Source organism: Manis pentadactyla, chromosome 15 (assembly GCF_030020395.1).
Source record: "Manis pentadactyla isolate mManPen7 chromosome 15, mManPen7.hap1, whole genome shotgun sequence".
Lineage (NCBI taxonomy): Eukaryota > Metazoa > Chordata > Mammalia > Pholidota > Manidae > Manis > Manis pentadactyla.
In genome coordinates, this window is record NC_080033.1 from 43084029 (window position 1) to 43111641 (window position 27613).

The 27613-nt window shown below is 37.3% G+C and overlaps 1 protein-coding gene across 2 annotated transcripts in view; it reads left to right on the top strand.

The window, feature by feature from the left end:
• FTO (FTO alpha-ketoglutarate dependent dioxygenase) overlaps nt 1–27613 on the top strand; it is a 402025-nt gene that overhangs the window by 123156 nt on the left and 251256 nt on the right. For both annotated transcript variants that reach the window (XM_036881013.2, XM_057492746.1), the window contains exons 3-4: nt 11412–12039; nt 27084–27227. In XM_036881013.2, coding sequence (XP_036736908.1) covers nt 11412–12039; nt 27084–27227 — 772 coding nt within the window. The remainder of the gene's footprint in view (nt 1–11411; nt 12040–27083; nt 27228–27613) is intronic.

The window sequence follows — 27613 nt, forward strand, 5'->3', positions numbered from 1 at the left end:
AAAATAAACCTGTTCTCTTAAAAGAGGAAGTGAAAATACTTTTTAATGACATGAATAAACAGAAAGTTCAGATCTGACATTGGGTCCCTTACACAGGCCCTAGCCACGGGAATGCTAATCTGGCTGCCAGTCATAAAAACAAGACTTTTTGCAACTTCCATCTTGGCGCTGTTTACTGAGCCAAGGACTGTGCTCAGTGTCCTGTGAATGCTCTCACATATAATCCTCTCAGCAACCTCATTCATTCATTCTACAGATATGTGTTCAGCAGCTATGCTTCTTCAGGCCTGAGGAGTTGAGGTTGGTATTTTAGAAATCAGGAGAGACTAGGTTTATGTATCCAAGGGGCAGAGCTGGAACTCAAGCCCACATTGCTCTTCAGGTCCCTGCCCTCGCCGCTGCTATGTGATACTCCTCCCTGTATACCTGCTCAAATTCAAAATATCTTCACAGGAATTTTTTTGTTTCTTCTGATAAGACCATAGAGAAGACAAACAAAACAATGAGAAACTCAGAGCAGAAAAGCAGAGGTTCACCACAGAACACAAGGAAGTGGGGAACTACAGGCACACCTCATTTCACTGCACTTCCCTTTATGGTGCTTTGCAGATACTGTTTTTTACAAATTGAAGGTTAGTGGCAACTTTGCACTGAGCAAGTCTATCAGTGACAGTTTTTCAACAGTTTGCTCGCTTTATGTCTCTGTGTCACATTTTGGTAATTCTTGAAATATTTCAAACTTTGTCTTCTTATTATAGTGATTTATGATTATGGCCCCCTGAAAGCTTAGATGATGGTCAGCATTTTTTAGCAATTAAGTATTTTTTAATTAAGGTGTATACATTTTTTTAGACATGTTGCTCTTGCACACTTAGACCATGGTAGAGCTTAAACATAACTGGGAAACCAAAAGACTCATTTGACTTGCTTTATTGCGATATCACCTTATCACAGTGGTTTGCAAGCAAACGTTCAGTATCTCTGAGATATGCCTGCACCTAATCAGAAAAGAAACTCTGACTTCCAGATACCTGAATGCTACGCCTCAGAGAAAATGGCACTCTTCTCAGGATCGCCCTTGCTTTCAGTTACTGCATGCATGCTTTCCATGTGCCAGGTTGTTCTGGCACTGTTCTCAGTGCTTTATGTGCATCTCACCACAACTTGCTGAGGCAGGTTTTTTTTTTTTTAAACCGCATTTTAGAGATGAGGAAATTGAGGCACAGAGGTTTAAAACTTTAAGACTTCTAAGAAAGAAGTGTCGAGACCATAATTTGAACCCACGCTGTCTGGCTCCTGTGTCTGACTCTTCAGTACTGTCCTTCTGTATCTTTTGGCGCTTCTGGGATTGCTCTGCTTTTAACCTGATGATCCTAAACCTCTCTCTGCATCCCTCCTCTCCCTTGACCTCTGTTATTTCAATTCCAGCTGCCTCCTGGGTGGCTGTACCTGAAAATCTTGCAGGTACATGTAACTCAACATGATCTGTATTAATTCATTACTTAAGTAAACAAATATATCTAGTGTTCCCTCTCTGGGCCAGGTAATATATCAGGCATTAGAAATGAAGTTAGGAAAACAGACTAAAGATTCTTGCCTTCTTTGAGCTTATTTCTTGTGGGTAGGGGGTGGAAGAAGGAGTAGAAATTAAAAAAGAAAAAAAAAAAGAAAAACGACATCAGAAGGAAAAACTGGTGTGGAGATAAATAAAGAAAGTAAGAGGTACAGGGAACATCACCGCAGGTGGGGATTGCAAATAGGGTGGTTACAGAAGGCTTCTTGTAGAAACATTTGAGCAAAAACATGGAGGCATAGGAGGAAGCCACATGCGAACTTGTGGGAGGAATGCTCTAGACATAGGGAAGAGCCAAGCCTCTGTGTTTGAGGAGAGCACCTGAGGCTACTATCTGAAGAAAAGTGAGAGAGCTGGGAAGAGTACAAGGCAAGGGGGTCAGAGAGCAACAGCTTGATTATGTGGGAACTTGCTGTCGATGGTGGGAATGTTGGCTGTGACCCTGGGGTGAAAAGACATGAGAGGGTGTAGAGCACAAGTCGATGGAATAGGACTTAGATTTTGGTAAGGATTCATTTTATGGGGCTCCTGCTGTCCCTTTTCTTCTCTAGTGGTATCCCACTTGCCCCATTCTTCAAATTGGAAACCTTGCTCTCCTCAACTCACACCCACCGCTTCCAGCCCTCAGTCAGTTGGTGGACTCTGGCAGTATCTCTTCAAAACCTCTCCGGTTGTTTCTCTTGCCAGTTCCACTGACATGACCTTAGTCCAGGCCTTCACTGATTGTCTTCCATCGGTGTAGTTTTAACATTTTCCTCATTGGCATTACATGTGCCCTCCCCAGTACATCAGAATTGTGTCCTTATAAATATACCTGACTCATCACTCCTTGTTTTATAAATTTTGCTGGGTCTCTGTTGCCTCAAAGGTAGATTTCATATTCCTCAGAATATCCTATAAGGCCATCAACTGTGATCCTAAACTACTTCCCTGGTCTAATCGTCTCTCCCCACTGCCTAATATGGTGCCCAGCGTTCAACTCCTGTCATACAGAGTTTCTTGCTACATCCTGGCTCTGCTCTCCTTTCCATGCCATCACCCCTTTATGCCTTTTTACCTGCATCCTGTTTTTTATCAGCTGAGTATCCACTCACCCTTAAAGAGCTTGCTTAAATAATATGTCTTCTGTGAAGATACCAAGAAATCCCTCTTATTTTACTTTCAGGGTATATTAAAACTGACCACTCCTCATTACCTCTACCCCAAACTCTAAGTCAAAACACTTGGTCAAACTTCTCTTCTTCAAATGGTTGCAATGGCCTCCTAACTTCTCTTGCCCCGCCTCCAGTCTGTTTGAACACAGTATTTGCAGTAGTGGCCCGTTACACTTTCTTGCTCCAAGCCCTTTGATAGCTTCCCATCTTGTGCAGAGTGAAAGCCTAGGGCCTTAAGCTCGCCTACAAAGCATGGCAAGATCTGGCTCCTGACTACTTCTCTCCCCTCATTTCCTGCTTCTCTCTGCCCCCTCCTCTTCCCACGCTGACATTCTTGCTCCTCCGAGAATATACCAGACATACTCCTGCCCCAAGGCCTTTGCACCCACTGTTCCTTCAGCCTGGAACTCTCTTCCCCCCACCAGCTATCTGGAGGGCTTGTATCCTATTTCTTGCATTCTTCTGCTCAGATGTCACCTTCTCAGAGTAGCTTCTCTGACCATTCTGTATAAAATAGCAGCATTCACTGCTAACACTCCTACTCAACTTTTATTTATTTTTCTCCACAGCACTCATCGTAATCTAAGATACTATATATTTTACTAAGTAGATAAGTAAATACTGCATAAATAAAATATATATTAATGTACTCTAATTTATACTGTATATACTATATTTATGTTTTATACTGTATATATAAATGTGTACTCCTAGAAAGCATATAGAAGTTTTGGTCTCTTTATAGTCTCTTTATATCTAGTGCTTTGCAGATAATATGTGCTTGATAAATATGTATTCAGTAAATGAGGATTTTCCAGAATCCCTTCCTGATTATTTATTCCCTGCTCCCATAGTAGTATGTTCATACATCTGTTGTGATAACATCTTTCTGTAACTAATGGTTTATAATTCTGTTTATACTGTTAAGCTATGAGATGCTTTTTATGACACGCAGTCTCTGGTACATAGCAGATATTCAGTACATTTTAAGTAAATAAAAAGAAAGCATCAAATGAATGAATGAATGAATGAATGAACAAACACCTTTGTAGCAGACCACATGTAATCACAAGACTCCTTGTGACACTGTAGCAAGGCCTAGGCAGGGACTTTAGAAGAGTTTCTCCTTTGGGAGAGTGCTCAGCTTCAGACCACAGGGAGCCTGGACCCAATCAGAGTCTAGCTCATTTGTCTTGGGATGGCTGTCAAGTCATAGCATTTTACAGTAAAAATTATATAGAAAATATTTTGACTGATACAGTGCAAATTTCTGTAGAGTGCAAAATAGGAAGTGTTACCAGCAAAATCTATTAACAGCAAGATTAGAAATACATTCGCATAAAATTAGAGCATCCCAACACTTTTAAATGAAGGGCATTTCCCAAAGACATGTCATTTAAAAATTTCCCCCCTCTTCCAGAGGTTGAGTTCCATTGGGCTTCATTTAGGTGAGCCTTTTGTAAAATGGCATCTTACTCATTTAATACCATGTCTGACTTCTCTGTATGATGAAATTCTTCCAAAACCATCCCTTTATATGAGAGGAAGAGGTAGAATTTTTATATAATGGTTTAAAGTAGGTAGAAAATAAAGCTTATTCTCTGGAGAACCTAGCATTCCATATCTTTTAGCCATTGATAAAGACCTGGCATTTTATACCTAAAATACCTTTACAAATGCTTATTAAACTATAGAATTGTCATTCATGTTATGGGATCTTTTGTAGATTTTAAGAAATATATTATATAACCAGATAACTATTAATATTTACATGGCTGTGTACTTCCTGGAAAAACTTAAATGGGATGAAACAACAAAAAATTTTCTAATATATTTGAAAATCTGCCAACAGCTATTCCAAATGATTGCATGTTATCTGATGTTCTACATGTACCTCTCCAGAATGGAAAGTCAACTTACTTGTTTGACAAAATCAATTAATATTGAATTATTTAATGTTCAGTTCTTTTCCAGAGGTATTTGTTGTTCTCTTTAAAAAAAAATTGAACAAACTTTTACTACATGGCTTGTTCTTGTGTCAGGCATTAACCTAATTACTTTATAAATAATAAGTTTTTGTGACAGAATTAGCTAGTTGTTATTATTATTTATATTCATTCTATTAAAATTATAACCTCCTAGGCATTGTACAACATTCCAAGTCAGGTTTAAATAGTACTAGAAGTTACATAAAATATTTTGAAAAATTGAGGGTCATCAAAGAAGACCTCCTGGCAAATGTAAGAAATTTCATGAAAATTAAGAATTTTTGAATGCAACATATTTTCTCTGATTTTTCTAATTTAAAATGTATTTTACGTTCGTTTTGGAAAATTTGAGAAGTAGGTGAATGTCTCAAGAAGAAAACTCAAATTATGCCCAGGTTCATTACCCAAGATATCTACCATAAACTTTTGTCCATAATTTTCTCTAAAATTTTTTTCTGTGAGTATTTACATATGGGCTTTTTTTTAATGAAGGTAATGTCTAAGTATTTTAGTAATAATTTCTTATATAACAGTACTTTATTACTTATGTTTTTCATGAAACACTATAAAATTTCTTCTAAAGTATGTTACTTTATATTCTATCATATGAATATTCTATTTCCCCTCTACTCTCCTATTTTATTGGCCATTTTGATAGATTTTTGCTTTTAATTATTATAAAGATCAGGATGATGAATATCCTTATAATCTTGGTATCTTTCTCTAATTATTTCCCTATGATAAATTCTTAGAAGTAGAATAACTAGATGAAAATACATGAACATATTTAAATTCTGATAGATTTTGTCTGATTGGCCTTAAGCCAGTAATTTGCATTCATAATTGCTGACTATCAGAATATTTGATTTTATTCTCACCAACAATGTATAGTACTGTGATAAAATTTTATTTTTTCAAAATTTGATAGGCAAAGCTAAATATGCTTTAATACAAATTATGTTAATTTGTGTTTCCTTCTGACTTTGGTGCAGTTAAATTTTTGTTCTGTATTTAAGAGCCTGCTCTATTAATTTACAGAGTTTATGTAGAATAATAGATTTTTTTAATATATATGTATAGTTTTATATGTATATACACATACATTTGTGGAATGGCTCTTTATTAAGATTAAGTGCATTTCTGCCATATAGATTCCAAATATTTTTTCCCAGTTAGTGTTTGCCTTTTCATTTTATAATAATTCTTATGCTAAAGTTTAAAAATGTATATATTCAAATCTATCAGTCTTCCTTTTCAAAGCAGTTTATTGATGAACTGTGTGTATGTACAATTTACATACCATAAAATTCACCTTTTTAAGTCGCACAATTCTGTTATTTTTGGTAAATTTGTAGACTTGTGCAACCATCACCACAGAAGTTTTAGAACATTTCCAGCTTCCCAAAAAGATCCCTCATGCCTCTTTTCAGTCAGTCTTCTTTCCCACCCCCTAATATGGCTTTCTATTAGTCTTAGAACTTTTATTCTTTGATTCTTATAAAGAAGTCTTGAGTACTTTTATTTGAGCCAAGTGCTGGGGATATAGTGGAGAATAAAATTACTACCTTCTCTTTCTTCTAAGAGAGTACAGTCTTGTAGAAGAGATTATTAAACAATAATTCAGGTAAATATATTTACTATATTACAAAAAATAGTGCTTTTTTTATAGATTGGTAAGTTACAGTTGATAAGTGCTATGAAAAATAAGTTAAGTGTTTGATGAATGATAATGAGAGATACTTACTTGAGGGTAGAAATTCAGGGAAGGTTTCTTTGAGAAAGTGACCTGGGAGATGAGAAGGACCTGCCAGGTATAGATTTTGGGGAAAGAACCTGCCTTGGAAGGGAAATGCTAAAGTTCTGGGCCCTTGAGGCCTTTAGGAAGAAGCAGTAGATGTGCTCAGAGGGGAAAGACATGAGGTATCAGTGAAAAAAAGTTTTTCATATTTTCCTATGTCATTATTATTGTTTTAGTTTTAGAATGCTGTTTCTAATGTCAAGGTATTTACATGTGGTTAGGTGAATTTCACAGGTCCTTAGAGTTCTAATTTTCCTGCATTAAATATATCTTCTGTGGTCTCCAGCTCCAGTAGATACTGAACAATAGCCGCAAAAGTGTATGTATATACGCCTGTGTATTATTTCCAGCCTTCTTCCTCCCTCAGTCTCAGAGGGAGTGAGTTCCAAAACAACAGCCTTGGGAATATCTTACTTTTCTTTAACTTTTTATGCAATGAGTATTCAAAGAGCACTGGAATGGCTAAGAAAGTATGGAGAAATTACCTTTTAATCACTTCTCCTAGTTAGATGTGCGTCAAGTATAGCAAGGGCTCAGGGACTTACTCAGAGAATAACCAGTTTAGTGATAAAATTAGAGTTACTGCTCATGGCTCCAGAATGGTCTAGCTCTTGCTCACTAGATTACTTTGCTGTCTTTGTGAGGTGCATAAACAGAAAGTATGATATTTCTGTTTCTGTTTTTCGGTTGGGATAAATGAGGTCATAGAAGCTGTAAACCCTATGGCTCTTGGACAGTTGCAGTGACAGTCCATAGTGGTGTGCCACATAAGTCTGCTCTTTGTCACTTTAAATTTGTAATCGCACATCTCAGATAGGCACTCTGAGAAGCAATCCTACTATGCTTCCCTAGTAAAATCATATTTGATTAATTCATTTTGTTGTGCATACTCCCTCAAACTTCCCGCATGCCTTCTATTTCCTGCATTCCGGATCTGCCAGAGTAGGCTAGATAATGTTATAGCAAGAAATGACCCTGAAATCTCAGTGGCTTCACCCAACAGTATTTCTTGCTCCTTATATTCTGTGGGTTGGCAGAGAGTCACTACCCATTAACACAGTAACTCAGGGATCTAAGAGACCACCCGCTGGTTATCATGCCAAAGGGGAAAAGTATTCTGGAGGGTCTGGCACTGGCAGTGAAGTGCTCCGGGCTAGAAGTGACAGCCATCATTTTTCACTGGATAGAAATAGACACGTGTTTTATCCAACTTGAGGGGACCAGGAAGTGTAATTCTACATTGGGCCCAGAAAAGCTGCGGGATTGGGGAGGAATTCAGAACTTTTTGGCAAAGAGCCCTGGAGACCTGCGCATTCTTAGCTAGTTACTCATTTTACATTTTCACTGACAAAAATTGAAGTAACTCCCTCACCTTTTAAAAAAACCCTCTGAAAGCTATTCCTCTGCCTATTATCAATTTACAACCCCATCTGAATTTGTCTGAATTTGTCTTCTTTCTCCTCCTGGCCTGCTTCAACGTAGGAAGTATCTTTTCTCCCATCCAAATGTTTGAGATCATATTCTCCTGTCAGCAACAAATTTTGAGCATGTACAGTGGTATCCTACTAACTCTTTAACAGTTGGCTCTCTAAGGAAAATTCCAGCCTTGATTTTTATTTTTTCCTGACTTGGGATGGGAATGCTCCACCACGGCCAATTTCAGGCTCCGTTTGTGGCGTTGCTGAATGTGCAGTGAACAAGAGATGTACACAATAGGGGACATGAAGTTACCCCATTACCCCAGCACACCGCTGATAGTTATTTAGAAAACAGACATGTGTACTTTTGTCAATTTAATAATAGGATTCATATATTATACATGTGTACATGTGTATATGTGTGTGTGTGTGTGTACACACACACGTATGTTTTTATAAAGCTTGATTTCTTTCTTTTTTTAAGGTTAAAAATAAAGCAGTTCTACTATCCCCTGCCTCCCAACTCTAGCGGATTGCCATACACACCCTACAGGGTACCTGTACCTCACTGGGGAGACCATTGCTCTAGACACTCAGGGACTTTGCACCTGTAGTTAATCATCCTCTCTTCTGCAGCATCAACCTCGTCCTCTGTATCATACCACATGAGTATACTGACAAACTCCAGTGAACTCTTCTGTCTTCCAGTGTTAAAGATTGTCCCTTGATCTAGCATTTCCCTTCATCAATAGCTCCGTTTTCCTGTTCCCCTTACAGCAAAAGCACTCAAACAGACATTTCTACCTGCCATCTCCACTTCTTCTCTTTTGTTCCACCATCAGCTCTCACCCCCACCACTCTGCGGAAATTGCTCTTGTCCTTGTCATCAGTGATCTCTGTGCAGCCAGAGCTAGTGGATAATTTCTGCCTTCATCTTACTTGGTCTTTCAGGGGCAGCTGACAGAGTTGCCTACTCTTTCTTTCTTGAAGTGCTTCTCTCTTTTGGCTGCTTCTTCATTGATACACTCTTCTGGTTTTTTACCTCAAAGGTCTCCCTTGCTGAGCCTTCCTCTGTGATTCAAGAAATGGCTTTGGGCTCCCTTCTGTATTTGTGCTGTTTTCCCAGATGTTTTCATTTCTGGGCCCTTGAAAACCAGCTGTGTGTGAAACTCCCACTTTGCTTGTCCTGGTCCCACTTTCTCCTCTGAGTATGTGTGTATCTCATGATGCCATGAGTTGCCCTCTTGCTGTTTCTACCTGAAGGTTTCATAGGTATCTTAATGACTACAGCTCCAAAATGAAGCTCCTCATTCTTCCCTATTCTCCCACCTCCCTTTCCTGTTGTGTCCCAGTCATTCTTTAAAAAAATTGTAAATTTGTATCAGTTATTAAATCCAGAAATATGGTAGTCCTCTACAGCATCTTTCCTTTCGTCCCTCATGTTTAATCTATATCCACGTACTTTTGCTCTGCTGATAAAATATGTATTTTATCTATATATCTCCGTCTCTAATTCAGACCATCTCTCTCTCTTCTCTCAGCCAGTGGTAACAGCACCTAATAGGATTTCCACTTTCACATTTGCCTCTTTCCAATCTACGCCTGATATTTTAACTAAGAGCGAGTTTTACATGAAATTAGTCTTCTACCCTAGAAGTCCTCCGGTGCATTTAGAGTCAAATCTAGCTTCCTTACTCTGACCTCCCCAGCTCTGTGATCCAGCCTCTGCCTTCTTCTTCATCCTCATCACATGTCCCTCTGCCTTTGGCTCTTTTCCTCTAACGGGCCTTTTGTCTCTAGAAAAGGGTGGTGTCCATCCTCAGTGCTTTCATATGTTTTTGGTTCCTCTTCCTGGGAAGCTCTCTCCCTAGCTTGTCACAAGGCTGGTACCTTCTTTTCCTGAAGATCTCAGTTTCAGTGCCAGCCACTTAACAAAGCCTTTCCTGCTTTAGTGACAGATCTCCCACTGGTTTGTTTCTGTCCTAGTGCTTTATGCAATTTGGGATTGCTTCTCCTCATTTATTTACCTGATTTCATAGAAAGGTCTGTGAGGGCAGGAACTGTCCAGTGTAGTTGCTCCATAGGTACATGTTGAATGAAAAAAAAATGTATGGAAGAGTAGATGATACTGCCCTGTTTATCAGACAAGTGGTAATTATGGAATGAAGATATAGAAGTATAGTTTGTCAAAAATGTTGGGCAGCACAATACTAAGAAGGAACCAATTAGATTAAACTCTATAGGGATAAATTGTAAAATCCTATGCTGTGGTTAAAAATAGTCAATTTCATTGTATATAATTAAGGAACCCTGGCTTGACACCAATTCATATGTCAAGTCCTGGAAACCAGAAATCATGGCTACAAAGGTAGTAAAACCGTAGATTGGTCCATAAATCCATGTATTTCCATAATACAGGAGAGCATTATATTATAGTACCCTCCCAATGACACCAGAAAAATTATTACACCTGTCTAAGTGGCAGTGGGCTATCTCATTCATTCACTCATTTAGCCCTTACAGAAAGCACTCATTTAGTGCTTTCTGGGCACTAGTATTATAGCTGTGAACACAATTGTTGTGACTGTTGGGTTCATGGGACTTAGTATCTAACTCCCAAAGAGAAGTGATTTCTCTTTCAGTGAAAGTGTTGAAGAAGAAACCATTTGTCATTTATTTGGAGGTGGTGCAATCTTGTGGTTAAGAACTCATGCTCTGGAGTCTGAGTCTAGAGCCTCGTGGCTTCAAATTCCAGCTACAGTATTTATCAGCTGTGTAACTTTGGGAAAATTTAAAAAATGTCTATGCTTCAGTATTCTCATCTCTAAACTAGAGATAATAATAGTATGACCACATAAAGTTGTAAGAACTGAATGAATTAATGTGCATAAATCATTTAGAATAGTACAGGGCACTTAGTAAGCACTTAATAAGTAGGTGCTAAGCAGTTAATTAATAAAATTGTGTTTTCTGGAGGTCCAAAGGCTGGAAGACAGATTGAGAGTGGGAAGAGGTGGTCATAGAGGAAGCCTGGGGAGATCAGAGGCCAAATTATTATTATTATTATTTTGTTTATATTAAAGATTGTTAATTGAGCTTGGACATGAAAATCTTGACTGGAGAGTTGACAGTATCTGTTTTATTTATTCTCTTTAAGGCTAGAGAGATATGAATCCAGTTTAGAAAAACCACCTGTTTTTTCTTTCCCCCTAAATGCTTACAAAGAACTAACACTTTTGTAAGTAATGAAATTATGATACAGAGGACGAGGTTGATGCTGCAGAAGGGAGGATGATTAACTACAGGTGCAAAGTCCCTGAGTGTCTAGAGCAGTGGTCTCCCCAGTGAGGTATATGCACCCTGTAGGGTGTGCATGGCAATCCGCTAGAGTTGGGAGGCAGGGGATAGTAGAACTGTTTTATTTTTAACCTTAAAAAAAGAAAGAAATCAAGCTTTATTTTTGCTTTGGTTTCGTTTTAGTGGCAGCTGAAGTATCCTAAGCTAATTCTGCGTGAAGCCGGCAGCGTACCTGAGGAGCTCCATAAAGAGGTTGGCGAGGCCTTCCTCACACTGCACAAGCATGGCTGCCTGTTTCGGGACCTGGTTAGGATCCAAGGCAAAGATTTGCTCACTCCAGTATCTCGCATCCTCATTGGCAACCCAGGCTGCACCTACAAGTACCTGAACACCAGGCTCTTTACAATGCCCTGGCCAGTGAAGGGTTCTAATCCAAAATACAACGAGGCTGACATAGGTGCTGCTTGTCAGACCTTCCTCAAGCTCAATGACTACCTGCAGGTAGAGACCATCCAGGCTTTGGAAGAACTTGCTGCCAAAGACAGATCTAATATCGATGCTGTGCCAGTGTGTATAGGTCCAGATTTCCCCAGGGTTGGTATGGGGTCAGCCTTTGACGGACAAGATGAAATGGACTTTAAGAACAGAGCAGCGTACAACGTAACTTTGTTGAATTTCATGGATCCCCAGAAAATGCCATACCTGAAAGAGGAACCTTATTTTGGCATGGGGAAAATGGCTGTGAGCTGGCATCATGACGAAAATCTGGTGGAAAGGTCAGCGGTGGCAGTGTACAATTATAGCTGTGAAGGTATAGTCTGCTCTGAGAAGAAGAAGCCCTTAATGTAACCTGACTGAGCTGGGTAGATGTGAGCGCGTGCGTGTGCCTGCATGTGTGTGTATGTACACAGGTGTCGTGTGCCCTTGTTGGGTCTGCCACACCCCTATAGCTGCAGAACATACCTGCTTCCCATCTAGCTGTGTGAGGCTCATTGTTGTACTGTGTGCAGATAGAATATTTTAATGTGTAAGCACTACTGTCACTTTGTCTTTCCCATGCCCAGGAGAGCTGCGCCTTGGATTCGCAGAGCCAACTGCCTTTCTCTCAAGCTCAGAATTGATTGTACAGTTGCTATAATTAACTTGCTGATAAAGGACTGGGACAAAAAAAATCTGTCAAATCTTTCCAGGTTCCCACAGGTGCACATTTCTAGTCTTGCCAAATTATTTTATTACGGTTGACATCACTGTCTTGATGGGAGTGATTTGTCAAATGTGGACTTGTTCTTGGCTTCACACAAATTTGACTACTGTCCTTGATTGCCAGGAGCAGTTGAGGTGGATTTTATAAGCAGACAGCCCTCTGTGTTCAGGGAACCCTCCACACTCCCAACAGTTTTGCAGTTGTAGCCCTAATAGGGTTGCTGTGGTGATCTTGTTCTTGCAGTTTGTGAAATCTGGTCCCCTTGGAACAGAGATCATAGGCTACCTTTTTGTATCCTGCCTAAATTTTCCTTCTTCTGTTGTTCAGTTTCAGCGCGCTTAGGGTCTCTATTGTTTTTCAGAACAGGGTATGAAGAAGGGAGGTGAGCACATCGAGGACAGCATGACCATTGCAAGACTTTTCTTCTTTGCCCGATCATTTGAAAGAGGAATACAAGACATAATATTAGTTTTTGTTTTTTATTTGTATTTATTTATGTTTGGCCTGTCTCTCTCTTGTAATTATTTGAAAGGTGCTTGGAAAAGCAAAGTTCTAGATATCCCATCAGAGAATAAACTGAACTTGTGTCATTATTTTCTGAAAACTAGTACCCTTTTTAATTGGATTTTGTTGTTGTTATTTATTTGATTTAATTTTGGTTTCCTAAAATGACTGTTTTGGAAATTGGATTTTAAAAATAAATGCTCATGGTTCTTTTAAAATTTCTTACCTTTTCCTAGTCTCAAAAACTTCCTCAGAATAGCTAAATTATTTTCAAGCTTTCCCATATGTCTTCAGCCCCAAACAAGGAACTAATTTAGTGGTTGGAAATTTCACCAGTTTTCCTGGCATCTCAAATAGTGATGCTGACCTAAGAAAATTGCTTGAAGGAGATTTGATGCTGTCTTAATGGAAATCACTGAGATCCTCTGATCTTTAATAAGGCCTTGCCAGGGATTTAAGAACTCTCACATCCAAGAACTCTGATGTGAAGGAACAATGGAATTTGTTAGTTTCTTTCTTAAGGAGGCAGCTCTCTGAAACTGAGGCAGTGGTATGTGGTAGCACAGACTGCCACAAAGATGTCTTTGTTCTCCTACATACTCTCAGCCCTGAAGTTTAATAGACCTATTGTACTCCCAGAGCGTGGGTGATCAACTAGTTTTTGAAACCTAGTGTCTTCCAGAAAGGTGTTTAAATTTTTAATGAATAGTTTCTGTGGTCAGAGTAGTTAAGACTGATAGAGGTACAAATATACATACATACATACATATACATATATATACATGTGTGTGTGTGTGTCACACACAAACACACACACATACAATTTATCACCTAAAGGACAGAACCACAGAATTGGAATCTGTAAAGCAGTGTAATTCCTTTGTTTTCTGAACCCATCAGGCACTCATATAAGCATTTTGCATGTATTAACTCATTCTGTTTTTACAACAACCCTATGAACGAAATACTACTGTTATCCTCATTTTATTGATGAGGAAACTGAGGCAGACGGATGATTCCCTTTTATACAGTTGTTAGTGAGCAGAGATGGGATTTGAACCTAGACGTTCTGGCTTCCAGGTCCTAACAGCTAAGGCTTTATGAGCAGGTATTTCCTGTCCCTGCAGTACATCCACCTCTGGGATTTGGGTTTTTAAAATGTCCACCTCTGGAAAGGTGAAGGGAGTGTTCTACTTGCTCTTCCTTGCAGATCGTGATCCCTTCCTTCTCCCTGCCACCTCCCTTCTCTCTCCCCACAAGAGAGCTTTCTACCCGTACTCTCAGGTGATTGGAATGCATTATATTAGTCTGTGAAATAGAACCTTTCTCTAGGTCTCTGCCTGTGTGTATGATTTTAGGTCAGATGGTTTACAAAAAATGTGCTTTGAAACTTTTTGGTGGGTGCATTTCTTCCAGGTGACAAGTACTAATGTTTATTTCTCTGGCTTCCTTATAAACCTGCCAGAGGTATGGTGAAGATGGAACCGAAGAGAGCCATTTGGGTTAAAATTGTGGTAGGGGTTGGGAAGGGCTTAAAGGAGCAAACAGTAGAGATTTCAGGCAGCTGTACTGTTGCCTGTGTCCTTGAACATGTGTGCTGAGCAATTGCTAAGAAAAGTTCAATTACTAATTCTAGACAGGATAGAGACTCCAAAGGTAAATCAAATGCCCTTCTTGCCTTGAAAGGGTAGGTGAAGTAAGCAAGGTATGCTCTTGTGATGATAATTATGAAATGTCAGATCTAGAAGGGACTTTTTAAATCACTTAGATCAAGCCTCTCATTTTGCAGATGAAAACACTTGAGATGGGAAGAATGGAAATGACTTGTCCAAAGTCATATAGTTTCCCAGTTACAAGAGAGTGTTGCATGCCACAGGAGAAGTTCATGTAAAATACTTTGGGAGTTCAGAACAGAAGGGATTACTTCCTGCTGAAATTGAATTCTGATGAAGCTTAAGATCTCTCAGGAGTTTTCTGTCAGTACCTTTTCCCAGTGAAATCTTCATGTAGATATGCAATGAGCCAGTCATCCATCTTTGGTTTATTTCTGTGAGTAGAGGTCACTGAGAAGTAATATGTATAAGATAAGTGTAATTATATACTAAATTTATTGGCTTTACAAGCAGTTCTAGTTAATAAATATCTCCAGTAAGAAGATTGAAATGGTACATTTTTAATCAGGAATGGCTTCAGGGAACCATGTGTTCATAGACCAAGTATTTGATTTTTCAATTCTAGCTTTGCTGGCAAATGCTTGTTATTCCTAGATATAAAAACAACAACAACAAATTTTAGCAGGGAAGGCATTAACAACTCATTGTTTAAATAGTTCTACACCTTGTTCTTTGACAGGAGTACCTTCAAAAATATCACAGAACTAATAACTATTATTGGTTCCCATTTCTGTTTGGAAGGAAACATTTTCTGTGACATTGTCTTTAGAGGAAAAACCATTTTTAAGAATTTTAACTAGTGTCAAGTGTTGCAGATCCTTGATATTATTTTCCAGCTCTCCCATGAAGGGCAAAGGAGGAAAAGGAAGAGAGGCCAATTCACGATTCCTGTTGAGTGTGTGATGGGTTATAGTACGTGATTTTTGAAATCATGAAGAGCTAGGTTGTAATTGAAGCTGGAAGCTTTGGAGCAGTCATAATTTTTTAAGATGCTGTGATATTTAATGTTTTTCTTAGCCTCTCAGCATTGTAAGACCAAAGCTCATTTGGCTTTGTTTCATCATGTCATGCCATGCCTTGTTAGTCATTTTTGAAGTCACTTATGCTGCTCAACAAAACTTGTTAGGTCTTATAAGTCACATTTTTTTTTTACCCCCATACAATTGTTTACTTAACAGTAAGCATCTCCTATTTGCCAAGCACTCTTCTAACTGTTGAGCATGTTAACAATGAACAAAAATCCCTGCCCTCAGGGAGCTTATATTTTGACGAGGAGAGACAGAAATCAAACAAAATTGTGTAACAAGGGAAGGGCACAGGCTTACAGTTTTAAATAGGAGAGTCAGGCTTCCTTTAGAAGGTAATATTTGAGCAAAGACTGTAAGTGGAATGCACGAAAGGAGAATAGTTGAGATGGAGGGCATATTGAAGGCCCAGAGATGGAACATGATGTTGGGATATTTTAGAAGCAACAAGAAGCAACAATTTGGATGGCACACAATGACAGAAGAGGGAAAGTAGTAGAAGTGAAGACAGAGAGGCAAGACTAGGAGTGGGCAGTGGGTTGGCTGAAGATAGGGCCTTGTAATACTGTAATACAAAGTGCTGTCTTGTACTTAGAGTGACATGGGGTGTCACTGCAGTGGTCAGTAGAAAGGAGGCAGCACTGGAAACAGGACCGCTGAAGGAGGCTCTCCCAGGCCAGACTAGAGATGCTGGGCCAGATCAGAAGAGACAGAGGTGATGCGAAACGTTTATATGTAGTCCCATATCTTTTCACCAGAAAAGTGTGGCAGTATTCAGTGCTGGTGAGAAAACAGGACCAGCAGTGACATCCCCCAGGTTTTTGTAAGAGAAGGCTAGGTCATCAAAGATGCCTGGATGTTTTTCCCTCTCTCCATAGCTTTATTGAGGGATAATTTACCTTCAGTAAACTGCCCACATTTAAAACATACAGTTTTATATGTTTTAGTACACCTGTGAAACCATCCCCCAAGGCAAGATAGGGAACATATCCATTACCCCAGAAGTTTCCTTGTACCCCTTGGTAATTCTTCCCCTTTCTCACTTGCTTCCTTCACCCTTGCCACAGGCAACCACTGGTCCGCTTTCTTACTTTAGATTAATTTTCATTTTCTAGAATTTTATTTAAATGTAATTATACAGTATACACTGTTTTTTGGTTTGGCTTCTCCCATGTGAGCATAATTATTTTGTGATTCACCTATATTGTTGCATGTATCAATAGTTTATTATTTTCCTCTTTTTTATTGTGGCAAAATATAAGATTTACCATTTTAACCATTTTAAACTTACAGTTAAGTGGCATTAAGTACAGTCACACTGTTGTGAAGTTATTACCACCATTCATTTCCTGAAACTTTTCACCATCCCAAACTAAAACTCTCCCATTAAACACCAACTGTCTGTTCCCCCTTTGCCCATCTTTTGCTAACCATTATTCTACTTTCTGTCTTTATGTATCTTATTACTCCAGGTACCTTATGTAAGTGAAATCATGTAATATATCTCCTTTTGCGTACAGCTTATTTCACTTAACATAATGTCTTCAGGGTTCATCCATGTTGTAGCATGTATCAGAATTTTGTATCATTTTAAGAATGAGTAAAATTCCAGTGTACATAAATGCCACATTTTAAAAAATCCATTCATCTATCAGTGCACTTTTGTTTTGTTTCTTTCTTTTAGCTATTGTGAATAATGCTGTGATGAACATTGGTTTGCAAGTATCTGTTTGAGGTTCTGGTTTTAATTCTTTTGTGTATATACCCAGAGGTGAGATTGCTGGGTCAAATGATAACTCTATGTTAACCTTTTTGAGGAACTAGCATGCTATTTTCCATAATGACTGTTCCATTTGCGTTTATACCAGCAATGCACAAAGATTCCAGTTTCTCCACAACAATGCCAACACTTGTTTTCTGCTCCCCCACTTTTTTTTTTTTTTTTTTTTAATAATAATCATCCTCAGTCTGAAGTGGTTTCTCATTGCGGTTCTCTAATGGCTAATGATGTTGAACATCTTTTCATATGCTAACTGACTATTTTATATCTTCTTTGGAGAAATGGAGAAATTCATGTCCTTTGCCCATTTTTGAATTGGTTTGGCTTTTTAGTTGTTCAGTTTTAGGAAGTCTTTATATATTCTGGATATATATTTCTTAAAAGATAGGTGATGTGCAAATATTTTCTCCAAGAATGGCTGAATTTTTATTATGTATTTATGTGATGAGCAGGAGATAAGACAGAGTGGAGTGGAACAAGCCTTATTGTCTATGACATTAATTGGGCAACTAAATCCTGTACTGTTGAATGACATCATTTGTATCAATATTAATTAGCTGTGGGACTTTAGGTATATTATTTAAATTCTTTGTGACTTGTTTTTCTCATTTGTAAAATAGTGGTAAGAACAGTAATTTTTGATGTCAGGGTTTATGAGAATTAAATATATGTAAAGTGCTAAGAACATAACAGTGTTTAGCACATAGGATTCCATAAATGTTAGTTATTTTTAGTTCTCATTAAAATTATACATTCATATAACTCAAAAATGTCAAATATTTCTATGATGTTTGTTAAGAAAAAATAGCAGTTATCTGTGCTTTTTCTCTCCATGATGATTTCTTCTAAGGCAGTCATTTTTATTCTTTTCTTTCAGGTAATGCTTTTGATAGTTTAATAACATACTTAGATTGTTTGCACATTGTTTATGGTCTTCCTGATATGGAAAGGGAGGATTTTCTTAGCTCTCTTTTCTCTTCCTGTCCACCTACACGTGCACACTTTTTTGACTCCCCCATATTCCTGTTATGGATGTATTATAATTTTAGTTATAATTTAGTTATGTCAGTGTTCAGCCTTCATAGTTATCATGTCCATGAAAAATGCTATTCAGTGCCTTGTCATAAAGTGTGATCAGTTTTCCTTTCCTTTACAACTTTTTATGTATTCCTATGTTAATAGTGGCCTTGTTTTTTGTTGTTTGCATAGATTTCTGTGTAGATATCACCAATAAATTCCATGGTCTCTGCCAATTGTCTAAATCTTCTTTCAAGAACTTGGGAACCATCTGATATCCTGTCCATTTAATTTTCTTGGAGAAATATCTTCTGGAGTCTTTGAATCTGCACCAGTCTGGACTGGTTATGTTATAAGCCTTCTTCTATGTGGGTTTGAAGTTTGGGATAGCTCATTAGGGAAGACGAGCCCAGATATCCCAGCTTGTGACGTCCTGTCATTGTAATCCAGTGTTCTTTGTTAGAGCTTCAGATTCCTACAACCCATGTCTCTGTCCTTCCTGATTTGTTTCTGTATTTTAGTAGAACATATACTCTAATGGTGTCTTGGGAAAGGGTGCTTAGGAGATAAAGTTTTGAGATCTTAAATTATCTTTATTCTACCTTGACATGTGTAGATACTTTCAGTATGGAAATCATGGTAGGAAATAAGTTTTCCTTCAGAATTTTGAGGGCATTGCACCAATACCTTTTAACTTCCAGTGTTCATGTTGAGAGCTCTGATTTTGTCTTTATCCTTTATGTGACATTTTTTATTAGATGCTTTTTCTAATGTCTTATAATTCCACAGTGATATTTTTTTCATCCATTATACTGGCATTTGGTAGGTCCTTTCAGTCTGGAAACTCATGTCCTTCTATGTGGAACATTTTCTTGAATTGCTTTGTTAATGATTTCTTCCTCCAATTTTTTCTTCTTTCTATAATCCATATGGTTTGGTTGGTGAACCTTCTGGACTATTTTAAGTTTCTTATTTATTCTCTCATTTTTAATCTTTTTATTTTATTAAAAATCTACTCTGTGAGAGATTTCCTTATTTTTTCTCTTATTTTTAATCTTTATATTTTATTAAAAATCTACTCTGTGAGAGATTTCGTTAACTTTATCTTCTAAGTGGTCTATTGAGATATTTTTTTTTTTAAATATTGAAATACAACAAACATCACACGCATACAGTTTGGTGAATTGCCACAAAATGAACATATCTGTGTAACACCCAAGTAAATAAGACATATTAGCACCCCAGAAATACTCCCTTCCAGTGTATCCTGCCCCCACCCGTCACAGTAATTACTGTACTGATCTTCTAAGGCCATACATTAGTTTTGCACATGTATTTGACTTATAATAATTAGAATTAGAATAAGACATCTTTGAAGGCTTGGTTTGTGTCTTGATCTTTCTTTGATTGTGCATATAATGGAAAATCAGTATTTGTTGGCCAAAATCATTTTTTTTTTTTTGGTTCTTGAGTAGTTTGTGCTGTTCAGGTATATTATGACCACTGTCTAATAACTCTTTAATTTCTGAAACTATAATCCGTTTATATTAGGATTCTTTTGATTACAAATAGCAGATACCTGACCCAAATGGGCTCAATTTAAAAACAAGGAATTTTCTCACTTAACATTAGAATCCGTGAGACCTGAGTGGACCTTGTTTCCAAACTAACAGTGTGGTCAGTTTCCAATTTCTTCTCCTTTATCTTTTGGATCTACTTGAGCTGTTGCTTTCTGTTTTTGAAGCAAGCAAACTAAACTTCTCATGGCTCCTAGATGACTGTCCCCAGCTTTTGTGCCTGCCTTCTTTCTTTTCATGAGCTTTGGGAAGGAGAGAAACTAGGTCTTGAACAGGTGCTTTGAACTCTGGATAAAGGTTTGTCTAAAGCTACATGAGCAAATTATTATATTCTTTTGATTAATCTAGTTTGGTTCTGGTCTTCTATATTATTTGCAATTTAAAAGTTTTCTGTAAGTCCTCAAGACTCTCCTTGTACTTTCCTGAGGTTACCCCAGAATTGCAACCTGTATTATTAGAAGCTCTGGTTTGGAGAATGTATTGTTTGAGAATTACCTCTGCTTCCTTTCTTCCTTTCATATTTAACTTCAATAATGTAGTGGTTTTGAAGCTTTAGCTAAGAGCCCACAGAGCAGTTTTTCTGTCCTCACTTTCACTTTCCCCAAGTCCATGAAACATGATGTAATTAATGAAGGTTCTCCTAGGTATGTGAATATTTATATCTTAAAATTTTTTTTTTTCCAAATGCTTAATTGGAAAGCTGACAGAGCCAGTCACCATGTTGAAAGGGTTTGGATTTTTTTCAGTGAAGAGTTTTTTGGTAAAAAGTATTTTTCCTGAAATCCCAGAAAACTTCTAACTAAGTTTTTAATTTATCTGTGGCAAGGGACTGCACTTATCCTGAACTGTTTCCAGGCATCTGAGAATGCTTCTTGTTATGGATTCTGAGCTGGGACTGATTTTTTTTTTCCCTCTTTGAACTTCTCTGAATTCTTCACTTGTTCAGACCATTTGTTCCTTGTGGCTGAGAGGAACTATGCTCTGTGTCAGGGGCAGGCTTAACTCCTTGCCCCTTACACTCAATCTAGAAAAGCATTTCCAAATCGTAGAACTCTTCCAGAAAGCTTCTTCTTGGCAAACCTTTCTTTCCTAGGGATATTGTCCTTTAGGAGAGTTGCCCAAATATTCTCTGGCTTATGCCATTTGCCATTACTTTGGAAAGCTGTCCAGAAAAGATACCCAAGGGCCACACATAGAAGCATCTCCCTTCCAGAGGGATCATTCTGAAAAACAGATCTAACCTGTGAAAACATCTTCAGTGTCTGTCATCACTTTCGTGTAAGTCTAGATGCCTTATTGTGGGTCACGAAACCCTCCATGTCCTGGCCTCTCCCCACCTCCCTAGCCTCTTCTCTTGCAAATCCATGTCCTTTATGTGATACTCTTGCAAATCAGAACACCCACCACACCATTTTGTTCCTAGAATGTGGCTTCCCAACTTCTCACCTTCCCCTTTCCTATCTCTCCCCCTTTTTAAAAACAGACTCCCTGTCCCAGACACCAGAATGTCAGATCAACACTGGACAGAGAAAGAATCACTAGGTTTCATATACTAGATGACCATTTGCAACTTCCAGGTTTCTCCTGCCTCCAGATCTATGGGTAGGAAGGGACCTGCTACTTAAGCCCCTCTAGGTGTGGGGTTAAGGAAATGCAGCATATTATTGCCAGGGCCAGTGATAGACATTCTAGCACTTGACTAAGGGAATAGGGGATAGTTAATAGAGCTCGTGTTTAATGTGTGGAGATGATGAGTATATACCTACATACCTGGGAAATTACTGACATAAAATATTAATGGTATGTATTAAATATGATACAAAATTTCAAGTGATATATTTTATTTGATTAAAACTGTCGTTTCTTCCTTCATACTCAGGCTTTTATCTTTGTTTCCTATGTTACAGATGTTGTCTACAGCTTTAAAAATGTAAAAATATTGGATGGCACTTATTTTTAAGTGGAATTAATTTTTTCTCAGAAAAATAGTTAGCATAAAAAATCAAATTGGTTAATATTGGGGAGAAGTTTTGCACATTTTTAAACTTGCTTAAACTTAGCATTCTTTTGTGTTTTGTCTCATGTTTTGCTTATTTAACAGTTTGGTTAATGGGATCTGGGAATGCACCAAACACACTGAGATACTTTCAGTGTTACTGAGGTTTAAAGGCAAGTAGGAGCCTAGTACTTCTGCTTGTTTCCAAAATAACATGGGGCAAGAATAATCAGTTGCAGTTGCTAAAGATAATTACAAGTTGATTTTATTGAGAAAGTGAGCAACACTATACTTATGCAATAAAACATTTATCAGCCATACAGCTTCCCTCCTCCTTACTCAGCCCAAGGGAGAAAAAAACCTTCAACAAAACATTATTTTAATGAGCACATTTTGAAGGTGCTGGATTTATGGGAGACATCAGGAAACACTGATTGCAATTACTGTCTCTGTTTGTTGTTCAGAACTTTATTGGTGCCATATTGTGAAGAGTGCTAGGATGAAAGTCAGAGGGGAAAGTAGTCAGCTAGCTTGTTAGCCTGGAAAGATTACCACTTACTAGAATATCCACACTCAGCGTCATCCAAACCACCTGAAGATCATTGTCTTTGTAGTTAAAGAATCATTTCTTTTAAAGTAAAAGTGATAGTTGGTTTGACCAGAGAGAGACTTATGAAAAGCCTTCTTAAACTATTTCTTTTCTTTTTTTCTTATGCTGCATCTGTTGTCATTAGGGCTTCCTAGAGAGAAGCAGCCTGAAGCCTTGAGTATCAATATAAACACGTGATTGCTCACATGAGTATTCTTTTGCTAAATTGATCTGGTTATCAAATAACTTAGCATTAATTTCTTTATTATACTGTATGCTAGTATTAGTCACAGGACATTATTAGGTATTAGGCACATTACTTCATTAAGTTATTGGTAAGCTTTGGCTTCCTCATACTATGCTATTATTCTGAAATTTAGAATAGACATCTCTATCAAAGCACAAATACCAGGATTCTAGAACAGAGATTGGCAAACGTTTTCTGTATAAAGGGCCAGGTAATAAACATTTTCAGCTCTGTGGGCCTTAGAGTGTGTGTCTTAGCTATTGGACAATGTGTAAATGAGTGCGAGTAACTATGTTCAGTTAAGGTTCATAGACTGAAATGATGGTAGGGACCCAGCATTTACTACAAACTAGTGCAGTATGTGTTAGTGAAGCCACAGGCGAGATCTTCTGCCATGTCTGAACGGGACAGCTTCTTCTTATGTATAGCTAGTTGTGACTGGCCCAATGACACCATATCTTGAAATTTAAGAGTAGGTAGAAATGTGTATTTTTATGCAAAGTGCTTATATCAGTTGCCAACTAAGATTTGTTAAGAAAATAATGGTGCAGGTCAGGCTGTATGTCTTTGTGAGCTCTTTTCTGGTCCATGGGATCTGGTTTTGTAAATTCTGATATTTTCAGGTGTAGCTATTACCATGTATAAGTGGGAACTGTCTGGAGAATGTCATCAGATATGTATAGCAAATACCTAGTTCTCTGCTGCTGACTACCCCTACTAGTGCCTATGACAGATGTCAGTAATTGGTCATACTATTCTTTCCTGCTTCAGCCTGGATAAAGTTTCAGAATAATTCTCCATCAGGGTTCAAAAAAGCCACAACCACTGAATTAGTTGGGTCCTCTGATTTGTAAGGTATTTGTCTTCCATGTTCCAGAGGATTCTCTTTAAAATATTATTGGGATTAAACTCCAAAATGGCTTTGGACTTTTCACTATATGACTTTATTCTTAAAGAAATCTAGCAAAAAGTTAACTCTTAAGCAAGGAATACTTAAGAAAACATGTATCAGAAATAGTAACAAATATGAAAAAGTTAAGGTTCTGTTCAAAGGGCAGTATCAGATTTTAAATTCAAACTTAGCGAACTGAAGACAACCAAAGTTGGATGTGTCGTTAAAGGTCATTTAGTAGCATTCTTTCTTTGAAGAGACCATGAACTTGGATTTCTGGTCTGTTTTTTTTTCACCACACCTGTGCAAACTACGTGAATGAATAGTATAAAGAGGAGTTCCTTTTTTGCCTTTCGTTTACTGCCTTTGACCCTTGTGTACAGTTACTGGAGAGTAAGATGTTCAGAATTTAGGTGTTGAATATATGGGTATGGGCCATCCAGAGTATATGTGCGTTTAGATTGTTGTGTGACATGTACGTCATGCAGCCTAAGGGAAACGTACTTTATTGTTAATTGCATCAAATTTTGCATCTTTTCTTCTTCCCACGTCTCTTCTTACTCTACCATCTGTGTGTCTAAACTGTGCCTGTCTTTCACATTTGATCTTCTCTGAGAATACTGCTCTACCCATTCTAACCCTTATTGAACCTCTTTTTTTCAACTCCTTTAGTCTTGAGAACTGTACTAATTTAGCAGTGTCATGCTTAATTATGTTACTTGATTTAATTTGTGGGGGTTTCCCCCCTGAAATTAACATTTTATTTTCCTGCCATCTAGCACAGTAGGGGCTATTAATGATGTGAACTGAAAGAACATTTTGTTTTTAAGCAAGCAATTTATTACAAGTGTTTGTTTAATGTCCTCTAGGTGTTAGTAGGGCTCTAACTGTGGATGAAACAGAAAAATGGACCCTGCCCTTGAGACTAGAGTCTGGTGGATTCGAGTCTAATAGAATTTAAAATGTCCCTTTACTAGTAATCAGTGATGAATACTTAGAACCCCACTGGAAGGAAAGCTCCACTGGGGCTTAGCTCTTTGTTTATTTCACTGATATATCCCAAGTGCCTGGGTTGGTGTCCAGTACATATAGTAAGTGCTTAATAAATATGTCTTAAGTGAGCTTTTACAAGTTTATATGTAGGACCATGCCTGCAGGATGTTAGTGTAGGCAGATCATAGTGTGTACCTTCCACTTCCTTCATGTGTCTCTCCCACCCTGTACCCCACATAGTTCTTCTCCTAGAAAAATCAGTCTTGAGTATCCTTCCAGACGTACTGTATATTACATACACACTTACATGTGTGTGTATGTTTGTATTTTCTACACAATTAATAGTCTGTCAGTTTCTTTTAAAAGCTTATCAGTTCTATATCTGTGCACAGATATGTTACTTGTAGGGCTACGTGATATTTTAATGCCTGGACATTTCATAATTTAACCAGAAACTTATTAATGACTATTTAGGTTATTTCTGATATTTTGCTCTTATAAATGGTGCTACAATAAATATCATTGCTCAAAAGTTATTTTTCAACTTCTGTAAGTAGGAATTTTTGTTTATATTCCTGAAAGTGGAATTGTGGGATTCTTAAAAGTTCAAAGGGTTTATGCATTTGTAATTTTGGTAGTAGGTATTGCCAAATTGTCCTCTACAAAGAGTATGAGTGTGCCATTTTGCTACACTTTTACTAACACTGTATTTTATCAAAGTGATCTTTTCTGATCTGATAGGTCAAAATACCTGTTGTGGCTTTAATTTGCATTTCTCTTATGACTAAGTTTGATCATCTTTTTATAAATGTTTTACAAACTCATTACCTTTTATGTGTTCTGTATTTATAACTTTTGCCCATTTTTCTATTTGTTTATTGATCTTTATTGACATGTACGAGCTCTTTCTGTATTAAAAAAAAAGTACCCTGGCTATGCTTGCTTGTGAATTATAGTATCAGTTTGTTTAGTTATTAACCCCACACACTTAAAACTCAATTGTGTTGGTATTTTTATTGTGTTTGTGTCAACTTTATAAGTAAATTTAGGGGAAATTGACATTTCCATGATGTTCAATCTTATTTCCGAAGAACATAATGTCTTTACATTTGTTTAAATCTTCTTTTGTGTCCTTCCAAAATATTTTAAAGTGTTCCTTCATATAGACAATGCATGTTCAAATATCTTACTAGGTATTTTAATGTGCACACTTTTGTATCTGGCATTTTCTTAATTTGCCTTTTGCTTGGGATATATTTTCCCTAGCTGATTTGCAGGTAAGTAATCATAACTTTTGCAAAAGAGCTTTTTCTTATTAAAAAATCTTTTACCTCTTCTTTTGCTCCTCTGTTGTGCTACTCCAGGGGGGTACCATTGTTTGGCCATTCCTTACAGAATAATGATAAGTTGTGGTGATAAAAGATATTGTTTGTGAATTCTTAACTTTGGGAATGTTTCTATTGTTTCTCTATTGAAGTATGATGCTGGCTTTGAGAGAGATTTGTATTTTATCATGTTAAGGAACTAGCCACATATTATTTTATTTCTGTTTTTATCATGAAAGGATGTATCTTATTGAATACTGTTGTTTATTTCTGGTGACTCATCACTTTTTTCTTTGTTTTCTTCAATGAATATGATGTATTTTAAGTATAAACTTTTGCATATTGACTATCCTTGTATTCCTGGAATAATCATGGAATGTTATTCTTATAATATGCTGCTGGATTTGGATTCTGTTTCTTTATAGTATATTTAGGAATATTACGTTGATTTTCACATGGTAAGATTTGTTTGTGTGTGTTGAACATGTATGTGTGTGTGTGTTTTCTTTTGGGAGTTTGCTACATACTATTCTATCTTCAGAAAAAGAATTTGGAAACTTCTTTTTCTATGTTGCTAAATAATTTAGAGTGTATTGCAATTACCCATTCCTTAATTGTTTGGTAGAATTCTCCCTTGACACTCTCTACACCTGTGTTTTCCTGAAAGATGGTTTTTTGACAACCCACTTCCTCTATACCCTTTGTGGCTTTGTTTAGCTCTTTCTGGGGTCAATTTTGGTAATTAATATCTTACTAAAAAACTATTTAATCTAGATTTTCTAATTTATTGGAGTGGAATTGAATAATCTTTTATTTCCCTTGATATCTGTGCTTTATTTCCTATTTTAAGGTTTTTAAATTAAGAAACAGTGACATGTTAAAAATACTGCTTTTTTAAAGTATGATATAAAAGGAAGAGTATACTTAATATTCCTATTTCATTAAAATTTCAATTATTCCTAAGATATCTATTAGAAACCCAGAACTTGAGGTGAAACATCTCCTTTCTGACCATTCTTTTCTCTTTCGACAGGCCCTGAAGAGGAAAGTGAAGAAGATCCTCAACTCGAAGGCAGAGACCCGGATACTTGGCATGTTGGTTTTAAGATCTCGTGGGACATAGAGACACCTGGCTTGGCAATACCCCTTCACCAAGGAGACTGCTATTTTATGCTTGGTAATTAGGAGGATCAAAACTATATTGATGTTCTAGTGTCTTAAGTTTTAGATTATTGGATACGTATCTTGAATATGTCTTTTGAAATAAACTTTTCAAGTATTTTATAATAATGAAACTTCTACATGTAACAACATTTTGTTTTTGTTTTTAAGATACTGCTAAGTTTAAAAAACTGCTTTTCTTTGTCTTTTACATGTTTATGGAGTTCCCAAAAGCACTAAACAGTTTTTAAGATGCTTCATCAGTTCCTAAATCATCAAAATCAATGTATCAATGTGAAGTTTTACAAATTTCTCCCTGTCTGTATAAGTTCTTAGTGAAGGCTTTTTCTAGTTTGAATTTAGTTTCTTCTTGGGAGCAGCTGACCTGGCAACAGGGCCTTT